The 24,847-nt window shown below is 42.9% G+C and overlaps 1 protein-coding gene across 2 annotated transcripts in view; it reads left to right on the top strand.

Annotated features, from left to right (window-relative positions):
• LOC140212660 (coagulation factor XIII A chain-like) overlaps positions 1–24,847 on the top strand; it is a 154,572-nt gene that overhangs the window by 66,779 nt on the left and 62,946 nt on the right. For both annotated transcript variants that reach the window (XM_072283751.1, XM_072283752.1), the window contains exons 4-5: positions 20,644–20,895; positions 21,934–22,052. In XM_072283751.1, coding sequence (XP_072139852.1) covers positions 20,644–20,895; positions 21,934–22,052 — 371 coding nt within the window. The remainder of the gene's footprint in view (positions 1–20,643; positions 20,896–21,933; positions 22,053–24,847) is intronic.

The following is a 24,847-nucleotide window of genomic DNA, read 5'->3' as shown; positions in this document are numbered from 1 at the left end:
GACATGGATGTGGTACTTGAATGCCGTCAGGACCAGGACTTGACATGGTACTTGAACGCCACCGGAGCCAGGACGTGGACGTGGTACTTGGATGCCACCGAAGCCAGGACATGGTACTTGGAACCTCCGGGTAGTGCTGAGCTCTCGACTCGGCCCAGGAACAGTAGACAGTGGCTCTTGATTCTCTCCGGCGGGTTAACTGACGGACCTACCTTGATGAGGAAACTTTGCAGGCTCGCTTTAGCGAGGTAACTGGACAGGGTTGCTCTGGTGAGGAAAAGCGAATTACCAGCACTCGCTTCGGGCGGAGACAAGGCTTGCTCTGGCCAGATGACTGTGGCACGCTGTGACTTTGCAGACGCTCCCGCACCGAACGGCTGAAAGCCGGAGACTATAAACTACCGGTTCAGCCGAGTGTTAATTGCTTCTATTCACCAAAGTCGAGGGATACAGGAAAACAGGGAATCAACAGTCCGGATCATAACATAAACAAGGTAAATTTAAAGGGACCCCGATCCGGACCATGTCAGATTAGAAGAGCAGGTTTCAAGGAAGTACTCCAGAGACTGATTGGAATAACTAAGAAGAACTAACATAGTTCACAACATCAATTCATGTCTGGAAAATTATCAGAATTATGCTTAAGAGACCAATATACAGGAGTCACACACACAAAAAATGCTGGTGAATGCAGCAGGCCAGGCAGCATCTATAGGAAGAGGTACAGTCGACGCTTCAGGCTGAGAACCTTCATCGAGACCCGGAGTGTCAACTGTACATCTTCCTATAGCCGCTGCCTGACCTGTTGCATTCACCAGCATTTTTTGTGTGTGTTGCTTGAATTTCTAGCATCTGCAGATTTCTTCGAATATACAGGAGTGGCTGATTAGGCTTAATGTGTCTGGCCTGGCTTTAATAAAGCTCTACAGTCTTCCTCACTCCTGTCCTTTCACTTTTATTCAGGACATTTTCCCCTCAATATTTCATCTCATTTCCTTTGGGCCATACAAATGAATCAGCTATCATCACCTTTCGGAATATTCATGATCAGGGACCACTCATGACATTAGAAATATTTCTCATCATGTGAATTATAAATATAATTATAAATAAATATTTCATGTGAATTAGAAATATATCATGTGGCTAATTTACAGATAAGAGACTCTTGCGCTGATTGTTGGATTAGTCTCAACTATGATGAGTGTGCTGACTGAAGGAGAGCCCTTCTATGGATTCCATTTAAGGTTGTGCATAATTGTGTCTAAGGTCTGCTGCGACCCACAACCTCATACCCTCAGACTCCAATCTCTGCCGAAGACCTTGTCCCTAGTTGGTAGTGATGACTCTATTACGGTTGCACCAGTACTCTGCAGTATTTCTCTGAGTTCCAATGGCTTCAGTCACTTGCACTAATTCTAGCATTCAATGAAATCACAGAATACCAGAGCAGCTCCAGAAGCCCTTCAACCTCTACTGCCTGTCCCTATTGTTGAAAAAGAGTCATTATTGCCAACCTTAACATTTAATAATCAGTCCTTATTAGCTTTTGCCAAGGAGAATGCCACAGGTCTATCAAAAAACAAACTGCTGAAAGACTTCAGCTGGTCAAGCAACATCTTCAAAGGCAGAGTAATGATTGATGTTTCAGGTCAAGACCCTGCATCAACACTCGGTTCCTCCAGTTTGTATTTTTTGCCAGTTCCAACATCTGAAGTCTCTTGAGCTGCTCTGTGGAATTGTATTTTTCAACGTAACGCCAGAGGAAGCACTTGTGCTTCATCTACCCTCTTGATTCCCACTAAATTTGAAAAATACTCAAATAATCTCCTAAAGCTTTCATGACAAAGCACAAACCAATCAAAACCTAAAACCTGCATGGCTTTGGGTATCCTACTACAGGAGGGATGATAAGGCTATGAAGATAAAGCAAGAATGTACCAGGAACCAGAGATATATGTGGGAAGACATACCAGTGTAACATGGTTCTAAACAGTCAATCACAAAAAATAACAACAGTAGGTTGGAGAGTAGGGTGAGGATAGAAGTTTAACCATTAGCAGAGGGATGAAAAGAAATTCCTTTACTAAGAGCATTGTAAACTTTTGGCATTCTCCTCCCAATCTTGCATCAAGATTGATGAAGAGCCAGACAACTTTCACATGCTCCTGTTTTCTAAATTATTTCCCTCATTTTGAGATGTTAAATATATTTCCTTTGATCAGTGAATTGGTAATTAGACTGAATACATTTAAATACCCACTACGGAAGATATGAAGGGATCTTTGCTTTATGGAGTCATTTGAGCACTGAACATTCCGCTGAACAGAATGGCGGAAATGGGAATACAACAGCTGGGAGGATGGAAGTAGATATAGATTTGAAAAATGTTGCACCATTCCCAGAAGAGGACCGTGTAAATACCCAACACACTGTGGAGCAGATGAAAGAATGAAGTGGCAATCTTTCATCAGCACTAGCAGTATGAATTGTTTGCCTTCACCTCTTCTCTCATCATTGTATTCCAAGCCTCAGCTTCCAGACATCTCTCCAAGATCAAATCAAATTACCAACTATGTTCACATAATTGGAAATAACAGGACCAAGGTCAATCTGTGGAAGTTTTAATTATTATGCCTAGACTAGAATACGAGGAGATATTGGGTATGTTGGGAATGTTTTCCCGAAGGTAAGGAGGCTGCAGGGTGACCTTATTTTTTAAATTGTGAGGGGCAGAAATAGGGTGGATGGTTACAGTCTTTTTCCAAGGTAGGAAAGTGTAAAACTAGAGGGCATAGATTTAAAATGAGAGAGTAAACATAAAATGGACCTAAAGAGAAATTTCTTCACACGGAGGGTGTTGGGTACGTGCACGGGGGGAAGTGATTGGGGTACAATACACTAACAAAGTTTAAATAACATTTGAATAGTTCATGGATATGAAAGGTTTAGAGGGATACGAGGCAAATGAAGGCAAATGGGTTAATGGAAATGGACTCCTTGATCAGCATGAATGAATTGTGCTGGAGTATCTGATTCTGCTCCATATAATTCCATGAATCGATTGATCTACGACAGGGGTCCCCAACCTTTTTTGCACTGCAGACCGGTTTATTATTGACAATATTGCAGACCGGCTGACCCCGAGGGGTGAGGAGTGGGGGGGTGGGGATTGCCAACAGACAAGAGTAGCAGTCAAATACGTTGTGTTTACCCTGAGAGACTACAATCACGACCGGAATCTAGGTGATAAGTGGCTAATCCACTCAATTTCGTTTCTGAAAGGGTTTATCTAATGAATTTGGTATTTAACTCACAGTGCATATTTTTCTCGCATGAATATAGTGATAAGTCAATTATCAGGGGAGGACAGGGGAGCTTGAAGTAAGTGTTGAATGAACTTCCGGTAGAAGTGGTTGAGGCAGGTTCGATACTATCATTTAAAGAAAAATTGGATGGGTATATGGACAGGGAAGGAATGGAGGGTTATGGGCTGAGTGCAGGTCAGTGTGATCGGCACGGACTAGAAGAGCCGAGATCGCCTATTTCCATGCTGTAATTGTTATATGGTTATATAAATCACTTATAAATCAATAACATCATAACATTTTAAGTAACGTTTGGATATTAAACACACAGCACATATTTTCCCGGTAACAACATATAAAATCATTGCAATGCACCAATATTGCTGAATCAGTGGGAGCCCTGGGCTGAATACTTGTTTCCCTGCAACAACACGGTCCTATCGAGGGGTGATGGGAGACAGCGATACTCGAAGGGGGTTCCTTATGTCCAGTCTATTCCGCAATTTAGTTTTCGTTGCATTCATTGCAGAGATATGTTGGAAATGGAAGCAACATTTTCAGTGCTTTCATGGCTATCTCAGGATATTTAGCCTTGACTTTGATCCAGAATGCCGGCAGAGATGTTATGTCAAACATACTTTTCAGCCCGCCGTCATTTGCAAGCTCGAGGAGTTGACCTCCTTCCCGTGCTGACATGGATGATGCGCAGGTAATGACCTCGCATGCGTAATGGCTCAACAGTGTGTGACAGGGAATGAGGAAAGGTGCAGCTGACTCCTATCGCCAAATCATATCGTTTCCTCGTGGCCCAGTAGCACATGCTTTGCGGCCCGGTGGTTGGGGACCACTGATCTAGGAGACAAGTAGTTTACCATCACCCACCTGAAATGGAAAAGATTGATAAGTGGTCCAAGGAAATTCCACCTCCTAAAAAAGATAGTTTAAACTTGGGCTGAGCTTCAAAATATTAAGAACATGTATAAGCTGCACCCATATGATGGCTCCCAAATTTTGGATGCTCTGTTGTCTTCCCAGAAAATGAGACAGTTGAGTGACAGAGCTGATGATGGAATGAGAGATGGTTGGAATGCTATTAAGAAGTAGTTGGAAGAACAGGCACCAACGTGGACTGATTGAAGAAAAGTAGCTGACTGCAAGCAGAAGATTTCTGAGGATGTTTCAGGGGTATGAGGAACACTACAGGACAGCTTTTTTAAGTTATTCAGAAGTTCTGGACATAAATTAAGATAACATAGAGGACACTACATACGGCTCCTTGAAGTCAGCTTTTATTTAAAACCAGATGTTGCCAAAATGGTGAAGCTGACAAAACTGAATTGGAGTGAAATTTCTGTTTCATGTATTAAGCTAGTGTGTGCCGCCAAACAACAAGAGCAAGATCTGACTCAGATCACTACAGGTGGGTCAGTTATCTATTGATCAACAAGAAGCTAGACTGGAATTCATTGTGTGTTTCACAGCAATCTCAGTCTGAGGCACGCTTCTGAAGTTGACCGCCTAAAGCACTCTTGTGGTAAGAATGGACATTGGGCTTCAAGTAGATGGCACAGGAAATGGGCTGAACAACAGAAAGAAGCTCAACAGCAAGCTGAATCCCCTGCCTTGAAAAAGTCAGAAGATACTAATTTGTTAACGTAGTTTCAACAAACAATGTTGGATGTAATGGACGTGTTGATACAGTAAAAAAAATGACTAGGCCCTTCCCTGCAGCCTTTGCTTGCCTTGATAGAGCAATAGCTAGATGGCTTGTACATTAATTTATGCTAACTTACTGATTGGAAATTAATTCCTATTGGATACAGGAGTTGACCTAACATGTATAACTAAATCTATTGCCCAAAGATGCAAAATACCATTGACAGATATCTGTAAGTGTGTATATGGTGCAGGAAATCAGAGAATCACTCCTACCAAAGCAAACAAGTCGAGGTCCAACTTGCTCCTCACCTACAATAAATATGTCTTGCGATCCCTTGAAATGGTTGTCTTGCTTACTTTAAACTTTACCCTTGAGTTTGTAAAGGGTAAAGTCAGTTAGACTCATGCAGTTGGCCCAATCTGAATTAAGCAATCATCCCATATGGCTGAAAGATAAAAATGACTGTGGCCTGCTGGAAATGAATCATATTGAGTTTACTGGTAAGATGACACTTTGTACTAAGCAGTATCCTCTAACCAGAACATCTATAGAAGGTATTTTACCTGTTGTTAACCAGCTGGAGGAGCAAGGGATTCTTATTAAGACTCACAGCCATTGAATAATCCAGTCTGGCCTGTTCAGAAAGTGAGTGGTACCTGCCAACTGACTGTGGACTACTGAGTTGCCATTCAATGTATTGACAAGCTATCTCCTCTAGTTGCAAATCCATCAATTATTTTCAATGCCCTGAAGCCAACGCTTAAGTGGTTTACAGTTATTGATATGGATTCTGGTCCATACCACTCGTGCCTGAATGTTAATCATGATTGGCTCTCACAGTTGATGGTCAACAATACCAGTGGATGAGGCTACCACAACGGCTCCCCAGCAGTCACATAGCTTTGAGACAACACCTGAGGGATTTACCTGCCATTGAATTGTCTGTGGTACAATATGTGAATGATGTTCGGATTGCATCCGAGGCTGCAGACCAGAATGAACATGACGTGCTTTGCTTGATTGATTATATATCCTGCCAGGGCACAAGGTAAACCTAGACAAGGCACTCTCACAACAAGGGGAAGTAATTTACTTGGGACAGAAAATTTCCCGGGGCATGAATGACGTTGTGGGCATCATTGAATCAAGGTTGAAAGATGATTATAGCTGGGAGCTTAACATCCGAGGATACGCATTATATTGATAAGCAGGCAGGTAGGCCGGGGGGTGGGGTGGCTATGTAGGTAAAATTGAAATCAAATCATTAGAAAGAGGTGACATTGGACGAAGTGGTGTAGAATCATTATGGGTAGAATGAAGAAGGGCAGAACTAAGAAACTGCAAGGGTAAAAAGACCCCGATGGGAGTTATATACAGACCTCAAAACAGTACAAATTACAACAGGAGATAGAGAAAGCATGTCAAGAGGCCAACATTACGATAGTCATAGGGGATTTCAATATGCAGGTTGGTGCTGGATCCCAAGGGGTGGGGGAAGGAATTTGTAGAATTTCCACCACAAGATGGGTTTTTCAAACATCTCGTGGTTGAACCAACCAGGGGATCATCTATTCTGGATTGGGTGTTGTACAATGAACTGGAATTGAATAGAGAGCTTAAAGTAAAGGAACCCGTAGGGGCCAGTTATCATAAGATGACAGAATGCACCCTACAATTTGAGAAAGAGAAGCTAAAAGCAGATGTATCAGTGAGGTAAAGGGAATTATGGAACATTGAGGGAGGTGTTGGTCAAAATTGATTGGAAGGAAACATCAGCAAGAATGACAGCAGAGCCGCAATAGATGGAGTTTCTGGAAGCAATTTGGAAGGTGCAGGATAGAGAGATCCCAAGGAAGAAGAAGTATTCTGAAAGCAAGGATGATGCAACTGTGACTGACAAGAGAAATCAAAGCATACATAAAAGCCAAAGAGAGGACATATAATAGGGCAACACTTGGTAGGAAGTTAGAGGATTAGGCTTTTAAAAACCAACAGAAGGCAACTAAAAAAGTCATAAAGAGGAAAAAGATGTAATACAAAGGTAAGCTAGCCAATGATACTAAAGACGATACTAAAAATTTCTTTAGATATATGAAGTGTAAGAGAGAGGCAAGGGTAGCTATCAGCCTGCTGGAAAATGATTGTAGAAAGGTTAATAATGGGCGGACAAGGAAATAGCAGACAAAATGAATAAGTATTTTGCATCATTCTTCACTGGGGAAGACACTAGCAGTATGGTGGAAGTTCAGGAGTGTCAGGGGGCAAATGTGTGTGAGGTTGCTGTTACTAGGGAGAAGGTTCTTGGGAAACTGAAAGGTCTGAAGTAGATAAGTTACCTGGACCAGATGGTGTACACTCCAGGGTTGTGAAAGAGATAGCTGGAGAGATTATGAAGACATTAATAATGATCTTGCAAGAATCAATAGATGCTAGCATGGTTCTGGAGGAATGGAAAATTGCAAATGTCACTCCACTCTGCAACAAGAGAGAGAGACAAGAAAAAGGAATTTATAGACCAGTTAGTCTGACCCCAGTGGTTGGGAAGAATCGATTGTTATAGATGTGGCTGTTGGGTACTTGGAGGCACAGGATAAAATAGAACAAAATCAGCATGGTTTCCTCAAGGGAAAAGCTTGCCTGATAAAGCTGTTGGAATTCTTTGAAGAAACAGCAAGCAGGATAAACGAAGAAAAATTGGTGGATGTACTCGGATTTTCAGAAGGCTTTTGACAAGGTGCTACACATAAGGCTGCTTAACAAGCTATGAGTCGATGGCATTACAGAAAAAATTCAAGCATGGATAAAGCATTGGCTGATTGGCAAGTGGCAAAGAGAGTAATAAAAGGTGTCTTTTCTGGTTGGCTGTGGGTGATTAATGGGGTTCCACAGGGGTCTGTGTTGGGCCTGTTACATGTCAATGATTTGGATGACAGAATTGATGGCTTTGTTAGCGGACAATACAAAGAAAGGTGGAGGGCCAGGTAGTTTTGAGTAAACAGACAGGCTACAAAATGAGTTAGATAAATTAGGATAATGGAAAGGTAGTGCTTGATGGAATACTGGGTAGGAAAGTGTATGATCATGCATTTTGATATTACTAAGTGCAGACTATTTTCTAAATGCAGAGAAAATTCAAAAACCGAGCTGCAAAGGGACTTGGGGGTCCTCATGCAAGATTCCCTAAAGGTTCATTTGCAGGACGAGTTGGTGGTAAGGAAGGCAAATACAATGTTAGCATTCATTTCGTGAGGACTAGTATATAAAAGCAAAGGTATAATGTTGAGGCTTTATAGGACACTAGTGAGGCCTCACTTAGAGTATTGTGAGCAGTTTTAGGCCCCTTTTCTAAGAAAGGATGTGCTGACATTGGAAATAGTTCAAAGGAAGTTCTGGAGTTTGAAAGGCTTATCACATGAGGAGCATTTGATGTACTCACTGAAATTCAGAAGAATGAGATTTCTCATTGAAACCTATTGAATGTTGAAAGACCTTGATAGAGTGGATGTGGAGAGGAAGTATCCCATGGTAGGGGAGTCTAACACCAGAGAGCACAACCTCAGAATAGAGGGACATCCATTTAGAATAGAGATGAGGTGAAATTTTTTTAGTCAGAGAGTGGTGAATCTGTGGAATTCATTGCCACAGGTGGCTGTGGAGGCCAAATCATTGGTTATATTTAAGGCAGAGGTTAATAGATTCTTGATGAAGGGATACAGGGAGAAAGCAGGAGATTGGGGCTGAAAGGAAAGTGGATCAGCCATGATGAAATGATGGAGCAGACTCGATGGGCCAAATGGCCAAATTCTGCTCCTATATTTTAAGGTCTTATGGCGTTATGGTAAACGGGAAATCACTGTGGATTGTGCAAAGGCCATTAAATCAGCAAAACCACCTACAGTACCCAGCAACTGGGTTGTGTAACTAGAACAGAGCATGAACTGATTCATTTGGTAAATTTACGCAACTGCTCAACAAACTGCCGTAGGGCAATAAGCGCTTAGGCAACCCTATGATTCTTAATGAAGAACAACTGAAAGTGTTTCAAACTTTAAGGGCATCACTGTGCACTGCACTTGGATTAGGAATCCCTGATACAGGTAAATCATTTACCCTGTCTATCAATGAGAAAGATGGCTAGATGATAACACAAAAACATGAAGACCTACAGTGGCCTGTTGGTTATTATTCTGCTAAACTGGATAATGTCATATTTGGATGGCGTCTGTATTTACGAGCAATGTAAGCTACCTGCCTGGCAACCATAGCTATTTCTAGCATTGTGTTTGCTCCAGTTTTAACTTTTTGATGTCCGCACTCAGTACCCACTTTACCGACTACGAACAGAGCCTCTCAAGCAACAGCTTCTCAGTGCTCCACATGGCCTGCTGTTCCTGAGGCACCTGATGTCATCATTCATAGAGCAAGTCCAGCAAATCAGCTACACTGTCCTGTCACCATCAGACTTGGAAAACTTATGCTGGCAGAAGGAAGATCAGCTGATACCTACATTGCCTCTTGATATGCTTTTGAAGTTATTCATGATTTTGGAAACTTATGGAGACAAAGGGGATTTCTTGTGCCTGTAGGAACCCCAATCAAGAATGGCCAACTAGTACAAGAGCCCATGCATGATACGCAACAGCCATCAGAAGTTGCTGTATTATAATGTAAAACCCAGTCCAGAATGGCGACCGTGGAAAGCTGTGGAGATGCAGTCGTGGATGGAGTTGTAAAAAGAGCAGCATGGGAAGGGGTATAAGAAATAAATGAGTCAAAGGAAGTTCTGAAGACATCAGCAGTGAACCTGACAACTGGAATTATGGAAACAAAATTGAACTCCGTATCACAGGTATCCAGGAGATGCAAGCTCAATGATCTATCCAGGAAAAGTAGTTCTGCATAGAAATGGGTGGGAGGTTAAACAGCAATAGAGCATGGATATATGGCACTAGCCATAAACTGGTATGTTGCTTCCTTATCTGGCACAGCAGATACACTCCATAGGACACATTGGAGTACAAAAGATGATCAACACATTCTCCCAATGGTGATGTAATCCAAAGTTCAGGGTACAATCTTGACAGACGTTTGAAGGAGTCATAACATGTCAGAAAACAAATCCTGGAGCAGCAGAAAAGCAACCTGAATTAAGTGCTCTGCCCCACCTGATCCATTTTTACATTTACAAATGGACTACATTACTTTGCCAAAGCGTCAGGGATACTCAGGCATGCTGGGAATAGTGGACAAGTTTTCAAGATGGGAGGAAGCAACTCCAGCAAAGAAAACCACTGCCCCCACCCCCCTCCCTACACTCAAACACTCTGATCAAGGAATATATTGCTAGATGGGGATTGTCATGTCACACGTAACACGTTTCACTGGGAGTGTTTGTCAGGAATTACATTGACTGATGAACATAGAATGGTCTTTTCATTGTCCACATCACCCAAAGGTCGAAGGAATGAATGGAATCATCAAACAACAACAGGTATGAAGAAGGCGTACCATGACCTACAGCTCTTCCTATGGTCTAGTGTAACATCAGAACAACCACAAACAAAAAAACCAAATTAAGTCCATTCAAGGTGGTAACAGGGTGTCCTATGTCCCTGCCCAGAGAAGCTGATATTCTCATTATGGTGGATAGTTTTGTTATGTTACAAGACGCACCCAGCTGCTGCTGCTAAGTAAACAAATTTCACGTCACATGATAATAAACCTGATTCTGATTAAAAGCTCTGACTCTTTGGAATATGGATAGCTGACTTGGCCCCTTTAACGGTTCAGGACCATCTCGCTAATTGGCAACCATGTTTAATATTTTAGGAGCACCTGAATGGAGGTTCAGTGCTTGGTTGTCAGTTCTACATGGATTACTGTTTAATGTCTAGTTTAGTATTCTGTTCTTGTTTCAGTCTCGCATCGTGTCTCATTATCTGCCTTGGATTCTCCTGCACTTGGGTCCAACCATCCTCACTTAGTTCTTTCATCACCGTATGATTTAGCCAACCTGGACCCAATGGGGATTAAGAGTCTTTCATCCGCTGTGGCCATCCACAGCAAGAGAATTTCACGACGGAGCCTGGGCATACACGACCTCCAGGTTGCCGTGTGTCAACTTTCGCAAGGAGGAAGCTAGAGTCACTCGGGTGACGGTATCAGTCACTCTGCGGAGCCAGTACATCTTTCGATCCCCAAGAGATTCGATGGTGACCCGGGTCTTGCTGTGCCTTTCTCACTCAATGCTCGTTGGTGTTCAAATTTTAGCTGTCCCAGTTCTCTATGGAGTGTGGAAAGGTGGACTTCATTATCTCCCTCCTGACTGGGAGAGCCCTGGCCTGGGCCACCGTGCACTGAGAATGAAGGTTGTAGATTTGCTCAGATTCGGAGGAATTTATGACTCCCATGAGGAGGCCTGATGAAGGTGTAACAGGGCAGACAGACAGCAGCTGACTATGCTTTCAAGTATCAATCTTTTATCCAAGAGAATGGCTGGGAGAGGGAGGCCTTGGCCTCTCTATACCGCTATGGACACCAAGACAAACTAAAGGATACACTTGCCTTGGGAGAACCAGCAGAGGACTTAAATGTTCTGATTAACCAGTCCATCCATCTCGATAATTGTCTGGAAGAATGAAAGTGGGACTTCTTCGAGGTCAAAAGGGCAACCCAAGCCCAGCCTCATCACATTGCAGTTCCACTCCCTGACCTTGAACAATGACCAGCTGTCTGCTGCACAGGGTCCTGTTGAACAATGACCAGAATGACTGGACTTGGGGACCGCCCACTGGCACGATATACCGCTGCAGGAATTGAGCTAGTCTCTGCCCACAACTGTCCTGGGCAAATGTCCACTAGGGTATGAGCAGGCCCGGCAGCAGGCACTTGTATTGTGGATGAAGATAGAGGATCATACAGAGGACATTGGTTTCTATATCATTGACTCACCTCTCGTACCACTGAATCTTGGGCACCCTTGGCTGTTCCAGCATAACCCTTCCAGGAACTGGAAGGAAAGGAAGATTATTGCTTGGTCCAGTCATTGTAATAGGGTATGTTTTTGGCTTGGTGTCCCAACCCTCAGTCTCTCCTGAGACCAAGGACTGACAAGGGGGCAGACTTCTGTTCGGGGTAACCTGAAGCCTTCTGAAGACCCAGCCCTGCCCTCAAGGAGAGACATGCTGGCTCTGGCTAACAGGACTGTGTGAGTCCCGACCCTGCTGAATCGGAGGTGTGCTGGAACTAGGGAGATGGTATCTCCAGTTCAGGAGCAAACCAAGGAGGTGCGAAATCAGTCTGCAACTTTAGTAGCTAAGCCTAAGAGATCCAACTGCTACATCTTGACTAAAGGGAAGGCTCTTAGATGCAGATCCTTCGTGTCTAGTCCTGGATGCGTCATCTGAGGATACGGATGAGGATTTGGGCTCTGATTTGGTCTCTGTTTCAAAAAAGGAGTCTTGTGAACCTATGGAGGAGACTTTGAATCACCCCACCACCTAAGGAGCCTCAGGAGTCATCCTCAAGAAAGGTTCATAGGTCATTGCAACACTCAAGCCAGTCCAAATCCTTTCCATCTACAAAGATTTGGAACAGGTCTTCAGCACTTGATTCTTCAATTCAGCAAGCCTTGATTCTTCCACTGCATCTACCCCACAATGATGCTATATATCTACTGCCTGGTACATCATCCACAGGGTTGATTGGCTTGGAGAGAAGTCCAATGGAAGAGGATATAAAAGAAGCTCTTACTATGGGATTCATTCGGCCCTCCACCACCTTACCAGCCAGTGCATGTTTTTCTACATACAGAAAAAGGACAGGAGCCTATGGCCATGCATTGATTATAGAGGGCTGAACTGCAAAACGGCCAAGAATCGTTACCCCTTTCTGCTCATGAAAACTGCCTTTGATATTCTCCACGGAGCAAGAATATTCTCGAAGCTAGACCTGCGGAATGCATGCAATCTGGTCCGCATAAAGGAGGGCGATGAGTGGAAAACTTCATTTAACACACTGATGGGGCATTAGGAGTACCTGGTCATGCTCTTTGACCTCGCAAACGGTCCAGCAGTTTTCCAGGCCTTTATAAACAACATGCTCTGGGATGCTCTCTGTAAGTATGCCTTCCTGGGATGGCAGGACTTTCATATGAAGAAAGACTGGATGAACTGGGCTCGTACTCGTTGGAATTTAGAAGATTGAGGGGGGATCTGATTGAAACGTATAAAATCCTAAAGGGATTGGACAGGCTAGATGCAGGAAGATTGTTCCCGATGTTGGGAAAGTCCAGAACAAGGGGTCACAGTTTGATCATAAAGGGGAAGCCTTTTAGGACCGAGATTAGGAAAAACTTCTTCACACAGAGAGTGGTGAATCTGTGGAACTCTCTGCCACAGGAAACAGTTGAGGCCAGTTCATTGGCTATATTTAAGAGGGAGTTAGATATGGCCCTTGTGGCTACGGGGATCAAGGGGTATGGAGGGAAGGCTGGGGCGGGGTTCTGAGTTGGATGATCAGCCATGATCATAATAAATGGCGGTGCAGGCTCGAAGGGCCGAATGGCCTACTCCAGCAGCTATTTTCTATGTTTCTATGTTTCATCTCCTTGGATGATATCCTAATCTTCTCGAGGTCCGTGGAGAAGCATGTCACTCACATCTGGGGCACCTTAAAGAGACTTCTAGACCATGGAATTTATGTCAAGCTGGAGAAGTCCAAATTTTGTGTGACCATCATTTGATTTTTGGGTTTTATCATCTCTAATGGTAACCTCAAGATCAACCCCACTAAAACCGATTCAGTCAGAGATTGTTCACAATCATCCAGTCTGAAACAAGTTCAATGATTCCCGGAATTTTCCACCTTTTACCGGAAGTTCATCAGGAACTTCAGCTCAGTGGCGGCTCTGCTGACAGCTCAAACTAAGAAGTCCTTTTGTTTGGATTAATGAAGCGGAAGCTGCTTTTGCAGAGCTTAAACAGTGGTTCTTCACAGCTCCCATTTTGGTTTCAGCTAACATGGACCTTCCTTTTATCGCGGAGGTGGATGCCACTGCTGGCAGAGTGGGTGCAGTGTTGTCTCAACGGGCATCTTCGGATAGTGAACTGCAACAGTTTGCATTCTTCTCCATGGCAGAGGTGAAGAGAGAGCTGCTCGTGGTCAAACTCACTTTGGAAAAATGGTGTCACTGACTTGAGGGGGCCAAGAAACCTTTTATCGTTTGGACAGACCACAAGAACCTGGCTTATATTCTGGAGGCTAAGAAACTGAATTCCAGGCAAGCCAGGTGGTCTCTATTCTTTAACTGCTTTAATTTTGTCCTGACAGAGGTCAAAAAAACCGGAAACCAGTTGCATTGTTCCATCAGTTCAATGAACCCGAATGAGAGGAGCAGCCTACCACCATTTTGTTCCAAGCCAGGGTGATAGCGCCAATTCATTGGGGAATCGACATTCTTGTTTGCAAGGCCCACGCACAAGTGGAGGTTCCTAAGAACGGTCCTCCGTGTCGACTGTATGTCTCAAGTTCCGTCCGGTCTCAGGTACTTCAATGAGAACATGCATCAAGAGTGACTGCTGCCCAGGGATTGCCAGGACCCTTGAGTTCATCAAGAGAAGATATTGGTGACCCAAAATGGTGAAAGCAGTTTGATAATATGTGAAGGCATGCGAGGTGTGCAACCAGAACAAGGATCCCCATTCCCAACCCCAAAAGCTCCTCCACCCTCCACCTGTTCTGGACTGACCATGGGCACACATGTCCATGGACTTTGTCATGGGTCTGCCACCATCCAAGGGGAAGACCATTATCATGGTAATTGTTGATCAGTTTACAAAGGCCTGCAAATTCATTGCCTTGGTCAAGCTACCATCTGCAGTGGTGACAGTCAAAATTGTTCTGGACCAGGTCTTCAGGATCCATGGATTCCCGGAGAATGTTGTCACAGATCATGGCGCTCAATTCGCATCTCATTTCTGGAGGGCATTCTGGAAGCTGACTGGGGCAACAACAAGTATTACCTCTGAGTTTCACCCGCAGTCCAAAGGCCAGACAGAGCGGGTCAACCAAGATTTGGAAAGACCTCTAGGATGCCAGGCCTCAGAAAGACCTGACGAGTGATGCAACCATTTGACATAGGCAGAGGTCACCCACAATACCTTACAGCATTTGGCACGGCAGGATGCCACCGTTTGAGTGCCTGTTTCGGTATCCGCTCTTCCAGGAGCAGCAGGCCGAGGATGGGGTTCCTGCAGTCAAAGATCCCATCCAACTCTGCAAACAGAAATGGACTAGGGCAAGAGGTATTTTGCTGACCTTTACTTAGAAGGTGGAAACCAATGCTAACCGATGAAGAAAACAGGGACCTACTTTGCTGCCTGGGCAACAGGTCTCACTGTCCAGTCAGGATTTATTACACTGGGTGGAGTCTAAAAAGTTTGTTGGGCCCTTCAAAGTCCTCTAGAAAGTAAACCTGGTGGCTTATACCCTGCAGCTCCCCTAGACCCTGAAGATCAATTCTACTTTCTACACCTTTAAATTAAAACTTCTCAGCACCAGCACCTTAGCCCCATCACCACCTAGGTTTATCAATGGGGAACAGGTCTTCACATTAAGAAGAATTTTTGATTGGTGAGATGTTTGGGGTGTTCAGCATTCCTCATGGACAGGGAAGGATTCAGACTTGAGGAGAAGTGCTGGGTGCCTGAAAAGGACAGCTTAGATCCAGCTCTCCGGCAGCCAGGGCCGTCAGGAGTTGGCCTGGGAGGGGAGTGGGCAATCATGTTACGATAAGCACCCAACCGCACAACTTCCAGGATTTAGAGGCTCTAACTCTCCAGAATATGGATAGCTGGCACACCTCTTTAAGGATTCAGGACTGTCACTAATTGGCAGCCATGTTTTAGAAACATAGAAAACCTACAGCACAACACAGGCCCTTCGGCCCACAAAGCTGTGCTGAACATGTCCCTACCTTAGAACTACCTAGGCTTTACCCATAGCCCTCTATTTTTCTAAGCACGATGTAGCCATCCAGGAGTCTCTTAAAACACCCTATCGTTTCCGCCTCCACCACCGCCGCCAGCAGCCCATTCCACGCACTCACCACTCTCTGCATAAAAAACTTATCCCTGACATCTCCTCTGTACCTGCTTTCAAGCACATCAAGACTATGCCCTCTCATGCTAGCCATTTCAACCCTGGGGAAAAGCCTCTGACTATCCACACGATCTATGTCTCTTGTACACCTCTATCAGGTCACCTCTCATCCTCTGTCTCTCCAAGGAGAAAAGACCAAGTTCACTCAACCTATTTTCATAAGGCATGCTCCCCAATCCAGGCAACATCCTTGTAAATCTCCTCAACACCCTTTCTATGGTTCCCACATCCTTCCTGTAGTAAGGCGACCAGAATTGAGCACAGTACTCCAAGTGGAGTCTGACCAGGGTCCTATATAGCTGCAACATTACCTCTCAGCTCTTAAATTCAATCCTATGATTGATGAAGGCCAATACACCGTATGTCTTCTTAACCACAGAGTCAACCTGCGTAGCAGCCTTGAGTGTCCTATGGACTTGGACCTCAAGATCCCTCTGATCCTCCACACTGCCAAGAGTCTTACCATTAATACTATATTCTGCCATCATATTTGACCTACCAAAATGAACCACTCCAGACTTATCTGGGTTGAACTCCATCTGCCACTTCTCAGCCCAGTTTTGCATCCTATCAATATCCTGTTGTAACCTCTGACAGCCCTTCACACTATCCACAACACCCAAACCTTTGTCTCATCAGCAAATTTATTAACCCATCCCTCCACCTCCTCAACCAGGTCATTTATAAAAATCACAAAGAGTAGGGGTCCGAGAACAGATCCCTGAGGCACACTGCTTGTCACCGGCCTCCATGCAGAATATGACTCATCTATAACCACTCTTTGCCTTCTGTGGGCAAGCCAGTTCTGGATCCACAAAGCAATGTCCCCTTGGATTCCATGCCTCCTTACTTTCCCAATAAGCCTTGCATGGGGTACCTTGTCAAATGCCTTGCTGAAATCCATATACACTACATCTACGGTTCTACTTTCATCAACGTGTTTAGTCACATCCTCAGAAAATTCAATCAGACTTGTAAGGCACAACCTGCCTTTGACAAAGCCATGCTGACTATTCCTAATCATATTATGCCTCTCCAAATGTTCATAAATCCTGCTTCTCAGGATCTTCTCCATCAACTTACCAACCACTGAAGTAAGACTCACTGGCCTATAATTTCCTAGGCTATCCCTACTCCCTTTCTTGAATAAGGGAACAGCATCCACAACCCTCCAATCCTCTGGAACCTCTCCCATCCTCATTGATGATGTAAGGATCATTGCCAAAGGCTCAGCAATCCCCTCCCTCGCCTCCAACAGTAGCCTGAGGTACAGCTCATCCGGTCCGGTGACTTATCCAACTTGATGCTTTCCAAAAGCTCCAGCACATCCTCTTCCTTAATATCTACATTCTCAAGCTTTTCAGTCCACTGCAAGTCATCCCCACAATCACCAAAATCCTTTTCCATAGTGAATACTGAAGCAAAGTATTCATTAAGTACCTCTGCTATTTCCTCTGGTTCCATACACACTTTCCCACTGTCACACTTGATTGGTCCTATTCTTTCACGTCTTATCCTCTTGCTCTTCACATACTTTTGGCATCAGGATTCAATATTTTGAGGTGTATCCGAACTGAGGTTCAGAGATCAATCGTTAGTCTACTTGGATTATTGTTTAGTGTCTAGTTTAGTATTCTGTTCTCATTTTGGTTTTGCATCATGTCTCAGTTCCAGCCTTGGATACTCCTGCACTTGGGTCCAACCAGCTTTGCCTAGGCCTCTCATCACAAGTTAACTATTTTGTGAAATTAACCCAAGTTGTCCAGGCTTTTATCGCTTGGAGAGATCCAAAAGAGGGAGGACACATGCTGATTCCTGGCGAATGGGTCCTGATTAAGAAACCACATAAGGAATCACTGGGTCCTGATCAAGTGTTGTTAGTTGCTAACTCAATCATGAAGGTCGAAGGTAAAAGTAAATAGATATACGCTAGCTACTGAACAACAAGTGTTATGGTTAATGTGTTAGTACCCTCTGACCCAGTGCCTATGTTGCTGGGCTACAGTGAGCAACCACTAGCCAGCCAGAAGACTTCTGGCTCTGTTGACATCTGCTGGACATGAACAAGTTTGCTGTTATCTTTTTGACAATTTTCTCTACTTGCAATGGGTACTAACACACAAGTTTCTTTAAAAGTGTTGCTTCCTCAGAAATTTTTTTGTTTATGATAGACCACTTGAAGCTGAACACAAATATAATTTCAGACTACCTGTATCACATAGGAGTTTGGAGAAACAAGAAATTAACTTTCATTGAATATAATGTGTTTAACTGCATAATGCTGCTGACACTTGGCAATAGTTCAACTAAGCTAAAAATGTTTTGTTGATGATTTTCATTTGTACTCAGTGTCTGAGGGTTCTCGCTTAAATGTCCAACAATAATCAGCCAGGATTGATGGATTCCAGTTGCCTTGACACTGTTTCTCCATGACTGCAATGTTCTGGTGAAACCTTTCACCATGCTCGTCATTAACAGCACCGTGATTGGCAGTGAAGAAGTCTAAATGGGAATGCAGAAAATGAATCTTTAGTGACGTGATGTACTTCATGGTTCTGTATGCTTTAAACATGTTGTCAACCAGCTGCATGTAGTTTGGTGCTCTGTAGTTGCCAAGAAAAATTTCAACAACATCCTTGAATGCCTTCCATACAATTTTCTCCGGTCCCACTAGAAGTTCTTCAAATTGCCTGTCATTGATTTGTTTTTTTTGTGGACCAACAAAAATGCCTTCCTTGATCTTGGCATTAGTTATTCTGATTTGAATTATGAATTGAAATAACAAATACAGGCAATTTCAAAAAAATGACGTGTGATGGGGAAATTTCATGGCAATTTTCATGATCAGCAACCCAAATTCATAAGATACACTCAAAAGTACTCAGGAAGCAAAAGTGTTGTTGTCCTATGATATTTGTCCTGATAAGCTTTATTATAGCTTACATCTTTTTATTTGTATAAGGGTGATCATTAATAGTGCAGTTCAAATTCACATCACTGTGCCTACAAATATACCTAACAATGACATAATCCTATGAGTATGTCTTGGTATTTCCATAACTTTAGTAGCTTTTGATTATTTTGTACTTAATGTAGATACCACATGTGTTTCTGTCTCCGAATTTTCAGATATAATGATTCTAAATGTGTGTGTTAGAACCAAAGGGTGGAATGTTGGATTAGACTGTATAATTGTTATTCTCGTTGCAGTTTAACAATTTATATCTGCTAGTATTTTATATAATTACCTATATACATGTACCTGTTCAGTGTGTTCCCTAGTGATTATAGTTTTGTCTCTTTCTGGAAGCTTCTTGGTATTGTGTTATTTGAAAAGGGGTTATCTGACTGCTTAACTCTTATCTACAAATTTGAATGGAAGATCTAAACATGTTGGTGCACCAGCTTCTTCCTGTTCTTTGTTCTATTAATGCTTAATAAAACAACCATGAAACAACAAGATTTGTGCCACTCTCTTGGCTTCCAAAAGAAACTTGATCAAACATCAGACTCCAACAATGCCAACCCAATTTTGAATCCAATCTATAAAGTCTCCATGGATCTCATGTACCTAAATATTCTGGACCACTTTCCGATGTGGGACCTTGTTAAAGCTCTTACTGAATAACCAGTGCACTTCATTATCGCTTAAAAAAAATCAATAACATTCATCAGATGTGATCTGCACTTGAGAAAGCCACGTTGGCTGTCTCTCATTAGTCTCTGCTTCTCCAAGTGATCATTAATCCTCTCCCTCGGAACTGACTCCAGTCCCTATTCTCCCACTGATGTTCCTCTACAGTTCTGCGACTACCAGCCTCTTTCCAAGTGTCCTTTTGAAAAGAGGGCTCACATTGCTGCTGTCCAATCATCTGGTATCTCACTTGTGTCCAGCAAACGTTTAAAAATCTCAGTTAGAGTCCGATCAATGTCTCCACCTCATCCCCAGGTAGCAACCTGGGATAAATCCCATCTGGCACTGGGGATTTAGCCACCTTTAGGCCTGCTAAGACAGTGAATATCTCCTCCCTATATATGGAAACTTGCATTAGGATTTCACCTTTTCCCCTTCACTGAATCCTCCAACTACAAAGTCTGTGAGTACTAATGATAAGTATTCTTTTATAACCTTGCCTATACACATTGCTGTTGCTGCTAATGGACCCTACTTTTTTCCTGGTCATTCTTTTGTCCTTTAACTTAGCTAGGTAATTTCCTCAGACATATATGAGTCAACCAAATTTGTGGACATGGAAACATTTTTCCACAGTGAAGTGTAGCAGTTTTCATTTTTCTGGCAGTCAATTCAGAACCATTTTGTCTTTTTAAAAATGATTGTTTGGCTTTTTTATTTATTACCATTAACATAATTCCACAGCTGTCATGGAGGAATTTGAACAGACCTCTGGATTATTAAACACTGCGCCACATTGTATACCATAGTTCATGATGGATCCTTACTTGGGTAATGCACAATCTTGAAATTATACTTCCTGTTTGTCATATTTCATCCAGGTCGCTATCCAAATATTGCCAAAGGAACTTACATTCCAATTTACATACAAAGGGAGTTGGAGAAAGGGAAATGGGGAGCCAAAGTGAAGTCTGCCTGGGAAAACAACCTGATCCTCACAGTCTTGTCTCCTGCAGACTGTATCATGGGAAGGTTCAGAATGTACGTTGCCATCATGACCTCTTTTGGAATCCGCAGAACTGCTCGAGATAAAGCAACAGATATCTATTTCATCTTTAACCCTTGGTGTGAAGGTATTGTAACATACTTACCATACAGTGTGTTTCATTAAGCCAGTCTCTGATCATATTAAAGAGTTGAAAGCTTGAGTGCATGTTTGTATCTTTTTCCACTGATTTTTAAGGAGCAGCGGCTGATGAAATTCCCCACCTCTCATGTACTCGAACAGCTTGCAGCGAGCATGGTTGGTCAGTGATGCTATATAAAGCTTGCTTCTTTGGGTACCGACAGCAGCAGAGCTGGAGACAACTTCTCTCTAATTCCAGCCTGTACTTTCTGAAGTTCAAGATTTTTGTCATAGGCTTATATATCCGGGGTATAAATGCCATGAAAATTAACTTCTTGAAGCAGCAGCAAGTACATTACAAACATAATAAACATACTGTACATTAACATTAACATAAATGTAAAGTAATAGGAATTGCACATAACTCACAGGACAAAATAAACATATTAACAAGTTGAGAGGGAGTAAAGGAAATATAGTCTGAGGTTGTGTTATGGTTTTTCATTTTGGTCCAAGTAGGGAAGTAGGGAAGAAGCTGTTGTTGAACCTTGAGGTGTGGGTCTTCATGCTCCTGCATATTTTGCCCGATGGCAGCATTGAAAAGAGGGTATGTCCCAGATGGAGGAAGTACCTGTTGAAGAATGTCTTCTGGAGACTTTGTCTCTTGTAGATGTCCATGGCGGGGAGAACTGTACCCATCATGGACTTGCTCAGTCCACCACTTTCTGTGGCCTCTTGATTTCCTATGCATTGGAGTGTCCATACCAGGCCATGATACAACCAGGCCATGTCAGAGTGCTTTCCACTGTACTTTTGTACGTGTTTGTCAGAGTCTTCGAAGACTGAGCTCCAAAGCTGAAGATAATGGTTTGGATTTTTTTAAATGATTCAGTATTTTCTATGTTAAATGTTATTTGTGAGCATGAAAGGTATTTTTCACCATGCATCCTTAGCTGTATTACACATCGCCCTTCAACATACTAATCTTCCAAAATTCTGTCTGTTTTGTTCTGTACCTGTGGTTGGACTTGTGGTGGTGATCCAGAGGACTCTGTGTATCTCAGTGATGCTGCTGAAAGAGAGGAGTATGTCTTAAATGATATTGGCTGCATTTACCATGGGAAGTTTACAGAAATAGTAACCAGATCGTGGATTTTTGGACAGGTAAGCTCCTCCTTTAGATGGTCTGTCTACTCTGTTCATCCAGCTGCAGCATTCATTTAATAAACATCTATTATCTATATTGAAACCCAAAATCATTCACAATCAAGGAAGGAGAAAAGGAGTTCTCAGTTACAGAAAGGTGAACAGTAATGGCTAGAAACACTCAGCAGGTCAGGCAGCATCTCCGGAGAGGTGACATGAGAGAGGAGAGATTTAATAGGAACCTGAGAGACAACTTCTTCACATAGAAGCTGGTGTATGTATGGAATGGGCTGCCAGGATATGTGGTAAAGGAAGGTACAATAACAACATTTAAAAAACATGGATTGGAAAGAGATTTGTGCCGCACAAGAGACTTATAAGATATGGATGCAGGGTTGGTAGAGCCGTTGGGGAGGGTTTAAATTAATTTTGCAGGGGAATGGGAACTGAAATGAAAGGACTCAGAATAGATCGGATGGTGAAAAAACAAAGATAGCTTGTAGTCAGACTGTCAGGAAGGGCCGGCAGATAACAGGAGAAAATTGCAGCCAGCAAGGTGAGTATCAGTGCATTAGGGATGCAGAATCAAACAGGGTAGCAAATACAGTGTTCTCAAAGTGCTATATCTCAATGCACGGAGTATAAGAAACAAGGTGAATGATCTTGTTGCACTATTACAGATTGTTGGGTATGATGTGGCAATTGCTGAATTGTGGCTGAAGGATGGTTGTAGTTGGGAGCTGAATGTACAAGGTCACACGTTGTATCAGAGAGATAGGAAGATAGGCAGCGGGAGTGGAGCAACTCTGCTGGCAAAGAATAACATGAAATCAGTAGAAAGATGTGATATCAGATCAGAAGATGCTGAATCCTTGTGTGTTGAGTTAAGAAACTGCAAGGCTAAAAGGACGTTGATAGCAGTTATATATAGTCCTCCAAACAGTAGCTGGGATGTGGACTACAGAATACAACAGGAAATAGCAAAGGTGTGTCAAAAGGGCAATGTTATGACAGCCATGGGAGATTTTAACATGAAGGTTGATTGGGAAAATCAGGTTGGTAAAGGATCCCGAGAGAGTGCATTTATTGGATGCCTATGAGATGGCTTTTTAGAGTAGTTTGTCATTGAGCCTACTATCTGCCTGTGGTTGGTTTCCCGTTCCCCTGCCAAGGTATTTTAAACGCTCCCTCAACAGCTCTAACAACCCTTCCCGTGAGAATAGATAGGGTGTTATGTAATGAACCGGAGGCGATTAGGGAGCTTAAGATAAAAGAACCCTGAGGAGTCAGTGATCATAATATAATTGAGTTCAATTTGAAATTTGATAGGGAGAAAATAAAGTCTGGCATAGCATTATTTCAATGGAGTTAAAGGAAATTACAGTGGTATGAGGGGGGAGTTGGCCAAAGTAATTTGAAAGGAAATGCTGGCAAGGATGACAGCAGAGCAGCAATGGCTTGAGTTTCTGGGAAAAATAAGGAAAGTGCAGGATAGGTGTATTCCCAAAGACAAAGAAGTACTCAAATGCAAAATAGTGCAATCATGGCTGACAAGGGAAGTCAAAGCTACTGTAAAAGCAAAAGAGAAGGCACAATAAAGCAAAAAATAGAGGCAAGATAGAGGATTGGGAAGCTTTTAAAACCCTACAGAGAGCAACTAAAAGACTCATTAGGAGAGAAAAGATGAAATATGAAAGCAAGCTAGCAAACAATATCAAGGTGGATAGGAAAAGCTTTTTCAAGTATACAAAAAATAAGATTAATGAGAGGGCATATAGGACCGCTAGAAAATGAGGCTGGAAATATTATAACGGGGGACAAGGAGATGGCAGATGAACTAAATGAGAATTTTGCTTCAGTCTTCATTGTGAAAGGCGCTAGCAGTGTGCCAGTTGTTGAAGGGTATAAGGGAAGAGAAGTGAGTGCAATTACTATTACAAGAGAGAAGGTGCTCAAAAAGCTGAAAAATCTAAAGGTACATAAGTCAGGCCACCAGACCAGACCAGATGAACTGCACCTTAGGGTTCTGAAAGAGGTAACAGTAGAAACTGTGGCGGCATTAGTAATGATCTTTCAAGAATCATTGGACTCTGGCATGGTTGTAGAGGAGTAGAAAATTGCAAATGTCACTCCACTCTTTAAGAAAGGAGAGAGGCAGAAGAAATAAATGTGCAGACTACTTTATAAACGGGGTGAAAATCCAAACATTTGAGATGCAAAGGAACTTGGGAGTCCTTGTGCAGAACAGCCTAAAAGTTAACTTCATAGTCATAGTAATAGTCATAGTCATATTCATACTTTATTGATCCCGGGGGAAATTGGTTTTCGTTACAGTTGTACCATAAATAATAAATAGTAATAGAACCACAAATAGTTAAATAGTAATATGTAAATTATGCCAGTAAATTATGAAATAAGTCCAGGACCAGCCCATTGGCTCAGGATGTCTGACCCTCCAAGGGAGGAGTTGCAAAGTTTGATGGCCACAGCCAGGAATGGCTTCCTATGACGCTCAGTGCTGCATCTCGGTGGAATGAGTCTCTGGCTGAATGTACTCCTGTGCCCACCCAGTACATTATGTAGTGGATGGGAGACATTGACCAAGATGGCATGCAACTTAGACAGCATCCTCTTTTCAGACACCACCGTGAGAGAGTCCAGTTCCATCCTCACAACATCACTGGCCTTACGAATGAGTTTGTTGATTCTGTTGGTGTCTGCTACCCTCAGCCTGCTGCCCCAGCACACAACAGCAAACATGATAGCACTGGCCACCACAGACTTGTAGAACATCCTCAGCATCGTCCGGCAGA

The sequence above is a fragment of the Mobula birostris genome, chromosome 19 (assembly GCF_030028105.1).
Source record: "Mobula birostris isolate sMobBir1 chromosome 19, sMobBir1.hap1, whole genome shotgun sequence".
Taxonomy (NCBI): Eukaryota; Metazoa; Chordata; class Chondrichthyes; order Myliobatiformes; family Myliobatidae; genus Mobula; species Mobula birostris.
The sequence above is the reverse complement of the archived record's forward strand: the minus strand, read 5'-3'. Positions and strand labels throughout refer to the sequence as shown.